Consider the following 13,867-nt stretch of genomic DNA (forward strand, 5'->3'; position numbering starts at 1 on the left):
ATGTGTGCGGCTGCTCGGCCATGGAAATTCAATTGGTGAGTGTTGCAAACGAGGGCAGACGATTTTTACGCGCTACCCGCTTCAGCACTCGGCTGTCCCGTTCCGTGAGCTTGTGTGGCCTACCACTTCGTAGCTGAGCCTTTGTTGCTCCAAGACGTTTCCACTTCACAATAACAGCAGTTACAGTTGATCGGGGCAGCTCTAGCAGGGCAGAAATTTGACTATCTGACTTGTTGGAAAGGTGGCATCCTATGACGGTGCAAAGTTGAAAGCCACTGAGCTCTTCAGCACCGGCCATTCTACTGCCAATGTTTCCCTACGGAAATTGCATGGCTGTGTGCTCGATTTTACACACCTGTCAGCAACGGGTGTGGCTGAAATAGCCAAATCCACTCATTTGAAGGAGTGTCCACATACTTTTGGCCATGTAGTGTATTTAAGGAATATTAAGGGTGTGTGGACAGGTGTCTTTTATACAGGTAAGGAGTTCAAACAGGTGCAGTTAATACAGGTAATGAGTGGAGAACAGGAGGGCTTCTTAAAGAAAAACTAACAGGTCTGTGAGAGCTGGAATTCTTACTGGTTGGTAGGTGATCAAATACTTATGTCATGCAATAAAATGCTAATTAATTTAAAATCATACAATGTGATTTTCTGGATTTTTGTTTTAGATTCCGTCTCTCACAGTTGAAGTGTACCTATGATAAAAATTACAGACATGCTTTGTAAGTAGGAAAACCTGCAAAATCGTCAGTGTATCAAATACTTGTATGTAGGTATGTGCATATATAGATATGATAATTTGATTTGTATACACCAAATGCATTGTTTTATAAGCCCACGTGGGCTGGGCATCATGAAGATGCCTGACACTAATATTTTTTTCAGTTGGGATACAGCCTGAATTCAAACCAGGGTGTCTGTGGTGATGCCTCTAGCACTGAGATGCAGTGCCTTAGACCACTGCGCCACTCAGAAGCCCAAGAAAATAAATACATCTTATAAATGAAATAAGGCTTATGTGCCATTTCAGACACAGCATGGATTGATGATCCTCACCTCTCAGGTTATAATGAGACAGTTAAAGCCCTATCCCTCCGCCACCAGGACGATTACAGAGATTAAATAGGACCTAAAGGATTACACAGTCGGGGGATGTGTTACCGTGACGATGGGGAGGTGGTGTATCATGTCATCGCAGAAAAGGTCACGAGGAAACAGGCTCAACTGGCTAATGGGGCGACGCGATCTATGGCTCTGGGTGCATTTATCTTGTCTGGTCTGTCAAGTTCAATGCACCATGGCTCCTCTATCTAGTGACTAAGGCTGTTTTTGGTCGTCCACTGATGAGGAAAATGGAGGGAGAGGTGGAAGTGTTACTGACACAAAAGAGTGAGCAGCAGTGAATGGATGAATGAAGTAGATCACAACGGCTGTCTTTACACAGCCACCCTATCCTTTCTGACTGTCCACACTCAGTCGTGTGACCATATCAGATTTGCGCATTCATACTGATGTATCCTCTGGAGTAGCACCATAGAGAATGATAGAGGCCTCTAGTGGCCAAAAGGCAATTTTAGCATGGACAGTGCTATTGAGGGCTTATTTTTTTTGTTTATTAATTGAATTAAATCATTTTATTTTTTAAACAAGCACACATAAAACTTGAAAAAACCATACTTGCACATGAGTAATATCATTTTAATGTAGTCCACTGGGTAGGACTTGCAACTTCATCGGTTGATCCCTCTTGATGACACTGTTGGAGTCATGTCCAAACAGGTCATCAGGAGGGATCAGCCAATTGTGACTACTTCAAAATGGAGATGGCCTCATGGGCACCGCCCGTGTTCACATAGACACCATAATAGGTAGCATGTAAGGATACACTCTCTATCATTCTCTATAGCTGTGTTCGAATGCTCATACTAACCATACTATTTGTGATGTAAATTGAGAATATAGCATGCTTATTGGTCATGGTATGGATATAGTTAGTATGCCAAAAGTTCCCAGAATGCTCTGAGTTTACAAACGGACAATCTGACAATGCTCTGAATTTACGAACACCGAGTACACTCTGAGCGCTTCTGGCACTCCAGATTGAATTTAAGAACACACCCTAAGTCATAAAATGTCTAGCTAGTAAGTTATTATGCTAACAAGCTAGCAAGAGATTGCATAGCAACAGCATCAACTTCCGGTAGACAGACGAAGCGCTAGTATGCTAACCTGAAAGGTTACCATTCGTTTACAGTATACTAAAATGAAATAATAGTATATAGTATGTAGTATATACTCATTAAGTATGTAGTATACAGTATATTAGTATGGGTATTCAAACACAGTTTATGAGTAGCACACAAATGCAATCGATCTCCCGGTCTAAGGCACTGCATCGCTAGAGGTGTCACTAAAGACCCTGGTTTGATCCCGGGCTGTATCAAAACCGTCCGTGATCGGGATTTCATTAGGGCGGAGCACAATTGGCCCAGCGTCATCCGGGTTAGGGGAAGGTTTGACCGAGGTAGGCCGTCATTGTAAGTAATCATTTGTTCTTAACACGCCAGGTCATTTGCAACCCCCCCCCCCCCCCCCCCCCCAAAAAAATAGCTTCAGAGCATAAAAATCTGATCTGAGCAACCAGACAGATGGCGCATATGGAGGATGGGGTTTGCATCAGGATTCCGATCCACATGTGGAAGTGGTATGAATCAGAAGTCAAAAGATCAGATTCCATGTGGTTTTCAGGCTGTTTACACATCAGGGAAAAGATCAGACACGCAAATAATGGCACTCAGGTTGCTGAAACATGTTGTGGGCATAACCATAACATTGAACACGCTCTTACAGCACATCATAGGATAATACCCTATTCAGCTACTGAAGAAAATAACACACATCAGTATAAAATCACCTTTATTCAATAAAGCTAATTGATAGACCATCCATAGAGCATAATAACCATAACATGTACCACCCGTCATATGATGCACACCACCCATAAAACACAAAGCTCCTTCCTGTCGCAGCCCGCGGCTGACAAGGCTGCGTGATTGGCTTGTCTGCTTTCTCTGGCTAATGAAGAGAGGAGCGGAGAAGACCGAACGGTTAATGTCCAGTTAATATGGGAGACATTTTAAGGGGCTCAAGTTAAGGCTTGTTATATTACACGATAAATCACCTTACAGTAAGAAAGACGAGAACGGAGAGATTGTCCCCGCTGTGTTGAAGAGTGCGGCCCCTGTTCTAAGAGATATCCTCTTGTCTATGTCCACTCCAGGTCACACGTGTGGGTGCCTGTGGTGTGTAAATGGGCGTGTGCATGTAGGCTTGTGTGTATGCATGCACAAGCCATACGTGTTTGCATATTACTCCTAGTATTGCATAGAAAAGGCTAGAAGTTGATCATCTCAATTCATGACATTTCTCAGAACTAGTACATTGCAAAAGTCCTGGGAAACTAGGAACATAATGTATTTAATGCATGTCCCTGGGAGAGAGATTGTCTTGAAAGTCCTTTTCAGTTTGAAGAGGGAAAATAAAGAAAGTAATTTTCTCTGAACTGGCTCTCGGATGTAGAGGGTAGAGAGACTGATCGCCCTAGGCTCTGGCCCACTTCCTGCTTTCAAAACAAACCAGAACCACCAATCTTTATTGTATTGTGAGAGAGAATGTTTCAAACTAATACAGCCAAAACACCCAGAGTTTTTGGTCAGCTGCATTTGTTCCTGACTTTTTCTTATATAAAAATTAAATTATGAAGCTGTTTACTTTTCTCGTATTTTTCAAGGCGGCTGCTGTGGAGGTGGAATAAGAATGTGAGCTCGTGTATAATATGCTGATGTCCTGCAATACCATGATAACCATCACCATAAAGACTGTGTCAGGTGAGATTAAAATAGGCCAAACCGTGCTGTCTATTTCTCTTTAATCATAACATCTCCACATATATGAAATGTTAATAAAAGGAAGTAGATGAGAGGGGAGGATGAAGCAGGAGCAAGGTGAGAGAGAAAGAGAGAGAGCAAAATATTGAAGTCTAACTATTCTCCCACTTGCTGTATGATGCAGAGAGAGGGGGAGAAACAGAGAATTCAGTGAGATGAACTAGAATCCCTCGAAGGGCTCTTTGGCTAACAGAAACAGATAGCATATTTCATTAGCCTCTCCAGGTGATGTATAACCACGGTGGCTCTTCACTTTTTCACTGTGAGATTACATTCATTTATCAGCTGGGTTTCATCTCCCTCTCGGTCCCTTCTTCTCATCCCCAACCCTCTCTATCCCTTAATTCTTCTCCTTTTCTCCTCCCCCTCCTCTCTCAACCCTCTCCTCTCTCTCGCTCTGTTTCAGACTGGTGTTTATTAATAGCTTTCTGCATGGTTGGAGACAGTTCATTGCTGGGAGATTGAGTCGCTGTGTTATCCCAAACCCAGTGATAAACTATTTTTAATTAAACCTTATGAAACAATATTGAGAACTACCGAGCTGTGCCTAATTTTTCCACCACCTAGCTAGCCACAAACGCCCAGTATGTGCGCACACACACACACACGTATGCATATGTTGACATGCATGCACATACACACCGTCATTCTAGGTGACATGCTACCCTCCAAGTGTACTGACATGCAGGTAAACCACTCTCTTTTCTATCACTCTATCATACTTTGCTGAATGTCAAGGATAAAACCCTACCCACTTTCCTTCACAGAGGAAAAGCAAGAAGTGAATTTAATAAGGTGACGTTTTAAAGAGCGGTGTGGACGGAACACCTTGGTCCTGGTATCGTTAGTCCACTCCTCTACTCTCCTCCTCTTGAACCCTTTCATTCTCAGAATGAAGTGAAGATTCTGAGCGGTTCATTTAGACCTCTCCCACTAACGACCTCATTAGTCCATTTGGTAATTAAGCAATTAACTCCAGATTAGCTATTGATTAATGTTTGCCGTGAATAATGTTTCTCAATGGGATAGTACTGGTTAAATATTAAACCTCTGGTAATGAGAAACTGATTGATTACATCAGCAGATTAATTAGAAAAGCACATGTACAATGGCTCATTATCTCGTTAACACACTTGTTCACATGATATAATCTTTTTTTGGTACTAGCCTAATACTATAGGCTAGGTGGCATTTGGGATTTGTACCTTACGGCTCATGATAATACAGCAGATGACTCATGGGCATGGATTATCTCTCTGTTGATAACGGTGAGGCGGGGACATGGATTTAATAACTGCAAGACCATACTCCCATATTTGCCCAATGACTGTCAACTTACTTATTCTCATTTAAAATGGACAGCGATGTTGATATAAATACACTATATATACAAAAGTACGTGGACACCCCTTCAAATGAGTGGATTCGGATATTTCAGGCACACCTGCTGCCGACCGGTGTATAAAATATGCACAGCTATTCAATCTCCATAGACAAATATTGGCAGTAGAATGGCCTTACTGGCTCAGTGACTTTCAACGTGGCACCGACATAGGATGCCACCTTTCCAACAAGTACATTCGTGGCCTGCTAGAGCTGCCCCGGTCAACTGTAAGTGCTGTTATTGTGAAGTGGAAACATCTAGGAGCAAGAACGACTTAGCCATGAAGTGGTAGGCCACACATGCTGACAGAACGGGACTGCCGAGTGCTGAAGCAGGTAGCGCATAAAAATTGACTGTCCTTGCAACACTCACTACCAAGTTCCAAATTGCCTCTGGAAGCACAATAACTGTTCGTCGGGATTCATGAAATGGGTTTCCATGGCTGAGCAGCCTCACACAAGCCCAAGATCACCATACGCAACGCTAAGCACCTGCTGGAGAGGTGTAAAGCTCGCCGCCATTGGACTTTGGAGCAGTGGAAACACCTTCTCTGGAATGATGAATCACGCTTCACCATCTGGCAGGCCGACAGATTAATCTGGGTTTGGCAGATGCCAGGAGAATGCTACCTGTCCGAATGCATAGTGCAAACTGTAAAGTTTGGTGGAGGACGAGTAATGGTCTGGGCTGTTTTTCTTGATTTGGGCTAGGCCCCTTAGTTTTGGTGGGAAATCTTATTGCGACGGCATACAATGACATTCTAGATGATTCTGCGCTTCCAACTTTGTGGCAACAGTTTGGGAAAGGCCATTTCCTGTTTCAGCATGAGAATGCCCCGCGTGCACAAAGCTAGGTCCATACAGAAAAGGCTTGTCGAGAACACTTTTTGGATGAATGGGAATGCGGGCCTAATTTCCCAACATCAGTGCCCGACCTCACTAATGCCCTTGTGGCTGAATGAAAGCAAGTCCACGCAGCAATATTCCAACATCTAGTGGAAAGCCTCCCCAGAAGAGTGGAGGCTGTTGTAGCAGCAAAGGGGGGGGGACCAACTCCATGTTAATGGCGATGATTTTGGAATGAGCAGGTGTCCACATTCTTTTGGTCATGTAGTATATGTAAATATAGATTACATCTGAATTTAAATTAAGTTGGGGATATTACCAATTTCTAACCATTTACTTTATCTGTGCTGCTTGTATTTCACTAATAAGTCCACAGGTTTTTAATTACAGTGGGACAATAGTAGAGTATCCTGAAGTAGTCTCTGCTCAGAGTTACAGCAACAACAAAGGGGTATGCACATGACAAAACTGAATAAGCAAAGATTCAATGCACACACACACACAGCCCTATTTAGAATAGGTAAGGATCTGGCCCTGCGCTCCGGTCGTTGATGTATTGATGCGTTTAATCAGTGTGCCATTTCGCCGCCGCGAGGAGTAATCATTTTTCCATTACACTACCTCCGAAGGACGTCCACACACATTTGTTTGGCCTCTTTTGTGTTGTGTTTCTGGGCCACGGCTTTCCTCTGACTCATGTTTTATTTATTTATTTGATGGATTAGAGGCCCAACTTTTCTGCTAGGCCCCTGATGCAAAATGTCACCTTCCTCAATCACTGCCTCCCAAACACCTACCCCATCTTGCTCTACAAAAAACACATGCACCAGACCTAACTTTCTGCTCTGAGAATTGTGCTATTAAATGAATTATTACAAAAGAAGTGGAGGGAGGGAGAGGGTGAAATCAAGCAAAAAGTAATACAATTCCTTGGTCCTTCATTGGTCCCTTGTTTCTTAATTTATTTTGAACCAGAGTAATAATAGCAATTCATTTCCTTTTTAGAAAAAGCAAGTGGATTGGGTAAAAGTCAACTCTCAACACTTTTAAGCTTTCCCAGCAGTAATGCCATAATAAGGTATCTATAGGAGGATCAGAAACTGGGAAAAGAAACAGTTCTTGACAACCAAACATTTAAATAGATATGCTAAATGAAATTGTTATTGTTGTAATATATATATATTTGACAAGTTTAAGACTTATTTGAATTGTCACTGTACATTATGTATATTGAACACTGGATGAAACTTCTCCTAAAACCACTAAGGGCGACAAATCCACACATAATCCAATAAGGCATTGAATAAAAGACAAAAATGACTAATAAAACACATAAAAAAGGCAAAAGAAATGAAAAAACAACAAAAAACAGATGTTGCAGAGGGAACATCCAGTAATTCTTCATATCCAAATCCATTATAGTCCTTGTTTCAAATCGTACAGCAACAATTGTGCAAACACAAACGATTTGACTTGACACGTCTTAATCACAGAAACCTTCCTTGACCCTCGACTTCTTCCTCCTTGGTACCCATGCCCTCTTCAGGAGTGTAGTAATGATGAGACTTAGCAAAGACAAAGAGGCTGAGGGATGGAGAGACAGGCACGATGATGCTACCTTGTTGTTGTAGTCTCATTCCATAGAGAGCTGAACACTCTCACTCTGGCCTTGGTGTTGATGCTGGTCAAACTTCCTCGCTGTTAAAGGCATAAAGAAGTCCGAATTATACCAATTTAAACAGTGGGATTGATTTAGATATTTTAGAAGTGCTGTGTGAGCTAAGAGTTTATTAGTGAATGACACAGAGCTATTTGATAAACCAGAAATATATTTGACTTGAGTGATTAACAGATTTGAGGTCAGTTCCTAATCATGGACAGAAATATAAAAATGTATCTAGAAGAATTGTTCTATGTTAAATATGCATTTGACCCCAAGCTCTATCATAAGTGAGCACAAGTCTAACATTGACTGACGCATTATTCTGCAACAGCACTGAGACCAGGGCCGTTCCAGGCATAAGGGGTCGCTTGGTTGTACATCAGCCATCTTTCTCTTGATACGTCAGGCACTGGCAGTCACTTAATTAGCCATGTCAGCTAACAATGTTTGGATTGGTAGTTAGTCTAGGCAGGTATCTAAATGTGTAGTAATCATGGTCAAATACCATGCCCGGAGGCCCTGACCTCCAGCGGGTCCCCATTGATTTTGTTAGTCATTCTCACTTAAATATCATATTAACATGGCTTAAGTCATTACAAAATGTGTGGAATTGCAGAAAATGTGTTATAAAATGGCAAAAATGTCACTCCACCTTATGGCAAAATAGGAAGAATTGCAGGAAATTTGCTGTAAAACCACAAAATAAAGTATCTCTGCCCGATAGCAAAATGAGTAGAATTTCATGAAATTTGTAATAAAATTGCAAATCTGTCTCTTCACCCCATGGCACAATGTGTAGAATTCCCTCCACCGTCAAGGGGGGGGGGGGGGGGGGGCAACTAAAATGTTTTGCGTCTAGCTTAGGGCCCCCAAAAGGCTAGATAGAACCGGCAATCACTGTGACTGACAAACTCACCAAGAGAGTACATCTCCAGCTGCTGGCGGAGTCTCACTTTCTGCAGACTGTCATAGAAGTTCGGTTCGGTCGTGGCTCCAGCTGTGGGGGGCAGAGCGAATATCCTCATGATCTTCCTCTTATTTCTTATGGGGAGAAGAGGAGGAAAGCGAGTGAGACCCAACAGTAAACTGTCATTCATGTGCACTAGCTGGTTAGAAGCATTGTAACATCAAAGTGTATCAAAAACATGTTATTAAACACACATTTAGTTCAAAAGACTTATATATGTATTAACAGTCGGTCGCAAAAAAAACAAAGGAGCCTCTTACTTTCTAGCATACATTAGCAGTCCGAAGCTAACCAGAATGACGAGCAAATAGACATTGGTGGCCTCATTCCACGCCTCGTGCACCGAGTAATCCAACGATTCCTCGTTCGCCATCACACCATGACCTCCCATTGCGATCAAACAAATTGTGAGGTATGTTTCTATTTGTATAAACGTGTCTAAAAATAAGATTCAATACATCGATATTCATCTGAATACGTCCTACGATGTAAACAGAAGGCTGACGTTGTTTCCGGAATCGAATACTAGACGGTGATTGGGTTTTCATCCTCACAAAGACCAGCCCCGATTACTTTTTTTTAAAACAGGAAGAAAGTGCATTGCTTATTTATTATTATTATTTTCACTTCTCTTAATTTTGTTATTATTATAAAAATTAAAATAAATTATGAACACAACAAATACAAAAAAACTGAAATATACAAACAAGAGTACATAAACCTAACAGACAGGGGTATTACATTTCAATATTCATTTTCAATTTGTTAAATTATTTTATGGTGCATATTGCTTTTACATTTACTGATCATTTCAAAATATAATTATATAATTTAAATTCTATCTTAAATAATGTGAAGAGGGGTTTGTTCTCTCCCCACTTCATTTTATGGATAAAGAATCTTTCATGAAAGAGGTGTACCTGTGGATGTATTTCAAGGCCTACCTTCAAACTCAGTGCCTCTTGGCTTTACATCATGGAAAAATCCAAAGAAATCAGCCAAGACCTCAGAAAACAAATGTAGACCTCCACAAGTCTGGTTCATCCTTGGGAGGAATTTCCAAATGACTGAAGATACCATGTTCATCTGTACAAACAATAGTATGCAAGTATAAACACCATGGGACCACGCAGTCGTCATACCACTCAGGAAGGAGACACGCTCTGTCTCCTAGAGATGAACATACTTTGGTGCGAAAAGTGCAAATCAATCAGCAAATTACCTTGTGAAGATGCTGGTGGAAACAGGTACAAAAGTATCTATATCCACAGTAAAACAAGTCCTATATCGACATAACCTGAAAGGCTGCACAGCAAGGAAGAAGCCACTGCTCCAAAACCGCCATTGAAAAGCCAGACTACGGTTTGCAGCTGCACATGGGGACAAAGATCGTACTTTTTGGAGAAAAGTCCTTTGGTCTGATGAAACAAAAATAGAACTGTTTGGCCATAATGACCATCGTTATGTTTGGAGGAAAAAGGGGGAGGCTTGCAAGCCAAAGACCACCATCCCAACCGTGAAGCATGGGGGTGGCAACATCATGTTGTGGGGGTGCTTTGCTGCAGGAGGGACTGGTGCACTTCACAAGATAGATGGCATCATGAGGAAGGGAAATGATGTGGATATATTGAAGCAACATCTCAAGACATCAGTCAGGAAGTTAAAGCTTGGTCGCAAATGGGTCTTCCAAATTGACAATGACCCCAAGCATACTTCCAAAGTTGTGGCAAAATGGCTTAAGGACAACAAAGTCAAGGTATTGGAGTGGCCATCACAAAGCCCTGACCTCAATACTATAGAGAATGTGTGGGCAGAACTGAAAAGGAGTGCGAGCAAGGAGGCCTACAAACCTGACTCAGTTACACCAGCTCTGTCAGGAGGAATGGGCCAAAATTCACCCAACTTACTGTGGGAAGCTTGTGGAAGCCTACCCAAATGTTTGACCCAAGTTAAACCATTTAAAGGCAATGCTACCAAATATTAATTGCATGTATGTAAACTTCTGACAAACTGAGGATTGTGATAGAATAAATAAAAGCTGAATTAAATCATTCTCTCTACTATTATTCTGACATTTCACATTCTTAAAATAAAGTGGTGATCCTAACTGACCTGACAGGGAATTATTACTAGGATTAAATGTCAGGAATTGTGAAAACATTGAGTTGAAATGTATTTGGCTAAAGTGTATGTGAACTTCCGACTTCAAATATATATTTATATATTCAACATGATTTGGGTTAAACATTTATATTGAATAATGATGGACAACTATATGATTATCCAGCATTTATGAGAACACACAATGTTACATTCACATTCAAATTGTTGTTAGAGCTGTCCCTAAACGTGCTATTCTTCTTTTAGGAGAATATAACAGTACTCCAAGTGCAACTGTTGAGGATTTTGTAGCCTCAATACAACTAGAAGGAATTTACATTTTAAACTATAAATGTAATAACATGTATATAAGGAAACTATGTCAATATTTTACTATTCCCTCTGCTAAACTGTACTGGAATGCAGCCCTTGGACAAGTGAACTGGAACTGAAAGTTTCGTTGTTGTCTGGTAAATATTGTATATCTAATAAGGTGAAAGAAGTATTATACAAACTCATTCATAGAATCTGCCCTGTAAAGACCTTTATTATACACAGGTTTAAAATATCTATTGATAACAAATTAATCCTACAGACGAAAAACCATATATGTGACATTTAACAAATTTAAAAAGAGATAGACATGAAAAATCATTATTGGACACCCTTTTTCTATAGTGAACCGGCTTCACAAGCTTTCCACGCGCTAATTAACAATCATTTTAAATTTAAAGATAGGCTCTCGTGGAATAACCTTTTCGCCGAAATGTGGGAAAAAAAACGTAAAACAAAACTAAGAGAATGGAAAGACAGGCAAAGGAAGTTCTTACGGGATGCGGGAAAACCTTATACAAATATTAAAGGTCAAGAAAAAACTGGGAAAAGCTGTCCAAAAGAGGTATGTGGAAGAACCGTATATCAAACAATCAAGCTAGCTATCTATAGAGTACATTAACTAACATGTATGTTCTGGGTTGTCTCATTTGTAACTATAGAGAAAACATATTAGCTCAAGTTCGTTGACTACTAATTTATACATTATCGTTACAAATGTTATTGCTAGATTATAGAAGAAACATAGCTAGCTACTTTTTCTCCATCCACCGGATGATTCGACATGGCTACAGTAGCTAGCTAGTTATATGTAACGTTACACTGTATCCTGAGGGATTGCACACGGAGGGTCCATTGAGGTGGTAAACTGCATATTGAAGTGGGTGAAGACAAAACTCACGCCACTCACCAAACCAGAGTTGATCATCTTCAGTGACAGATGCTGTGGGCAGAATAACAACTGGCAGATCTGATGTCGATGCTCGTCTCTATGGGTTACTTTACCCACATTAAGCAGATGTTCATGGTCTCTGGTCATTCTTTTCCTGCTTGTGATCGATCTTAAAAATATATAATAATATAATAAATAAAAATAACTGATTATCTTAACATGGAAAAATTGTCACATATATGGTTCTTCGTCTGTAGGATTCAAATGTGTATTTTGTGGCTGTGACCCAGAAACTCTTGACCATTTATTATGTCAGAAGATTTTGGAGTGAGTTAGAATATTTTATTTGAAAAGATACGACTGTTAATGTTAATCTGAGAGACTGACATTATGTTTTATTTTGATATCCATATCCAAATGATATGGACCCTGACTTAACTTTCATTGTTAATTTGTTTATCTTTCATGGAAGATTCTTTATCCTTAAAATTAAGTGGGCAGAGAACAAAGCCCTCTTCACATTATTTAAGATAGAATTTAATTATTATTTTTTGAAATGATCAGTAAATGTAAAAACAATACGCACCATAAAAGTATTTAACAAATGTAAAATGAATCTTGATATGTAATACCCGTCTGTTAGGTTTATGTACTCTTGTTTGTATATTTCTGTTTGTATTTGTTCATTCATAATAATAATACAAATAAAAGAAATTGTTGTGCATGCGTACTGTAGTATGTAATTAAACCACTAGGGGGAGGTGTACCTCTATATTTGATCAACAGGACACATCAATACATCAAGGCTTTGAAAGGAGACTATTCCAGGTGTTAGATGGTCAGAACTATTTCACGACTGAAAGAGCAGAACAGTGAGGAAGTGTAACCATTGCTGCATTCTCCCAGGGAGATGAGAACCAGAGGTACACGAGTAGTACTGTTGTAAGGTGAGGTCTAGCTCTGGTCAGAACCGTAGGTCTACAGGAGAAGCCAGTCCACTCCCATCAGGCCCGTCAGACAGTGAGGTATGGCGTGGGAGCAGAGCACCGTACCAATCGCTGTATTTCTTTAATCTCATCACACGCCCGTTGGGTAATGTTCCTCCAGCCCACTGACATCAGTCAGGACACAGGTGTGTGTGTGTGAGCACACAGTACACCCATGAGGACCCAGCACAGCCCAGCCAAGGGTGTTTAGACTAGCAGGAAAATGACCGGGAGGGGAAAATAGTACGTAGGGAGGGAGTGATTATTTTTTTAACGAAGCCTCGAGTTAGGCCTGTGTCTTGAATGGGTAATTGTGATTTTTAGCCATACCTTGACAGATAAATTCCTTCCGGGGACGATGTGAGCCAAGTCTCTATGCATGTCTGTGGTTTTGTTGCGTGTGCTTGATGCCTTGTTTATTTTCAGAGACACTATTTTAAATGTCTCATTTGCACCTGCTGCCACATCCTGTTACCTAAGGTGAGGCAAGACCAAAGAGGTGTGTGTGTGTGTGTCTGTCTTCCAGCTCCAATCACCTCAGCGTTTGTACTGAAATGTTCTCCTCAGTAAATGCAACTCACTACCACAAGTGTTCAATGCATCATACTATTATTAGCAACACTATCCTACGTGCCCTATCACCAAGATCAAACGACTGGAGAGTAGGGAGATGTATTATACCATTTAAATAGTACCAAAATAAAAATCCCTCTGGTTCACAGCTAGACTTCAAAAACTGCTTGAAAG

The 13,867-nt window shown here is 40.7% G+C and overlaps 1 protein-coding gene across 1 annotated transcript; it reads right to left on the bottom strand.

The window, feature by feature from the left end:
- Nucleotides 1–2,902: 2,902 nt before the first annotated feature.
- On the bottom strand, nucleotides 2,903–9,336 carry LOC109905192 (small integral membrane protein 19). The gene is made up of 3 exons (XM_020502427.2): nucleotides 9,070–9,336; nucleotides 8,759–8,883; nucleotides 2,903–7,877 (listed from the first exon to the last, which is right to left on the bottom strand). Exons 1-3 carry the CDS (start codon nucleotides 9,198–9,200, stop codon nucleotides 7,813–7,815), a joined length of 321 nt encoding a protein of 106 aa, XP_020358016.1. The 5' UTR covers nucleotides 9,201–9,336; the 3' UTR covers nucleotides 2,903–7,812.
- Between the last annotated feature and the right edge of the window lie 4,531 nt (nucleotides 9,337–13,867).

This window comes from Oncorhynchus kisutch, linkage group LG15 (genome assembly GCF_002021735.2).
Source record: "Oncorhynchus kisutch isolate 150728-3 linkage group LG15, Okis_V2, whole genome shotgun sequence".
NCBI lineage: Eukaryota > Metazoa > Chordata > Actinopteri > Salmoniformes > Salmonidae > Oncorhynchus > Oncorhynchus kisutch.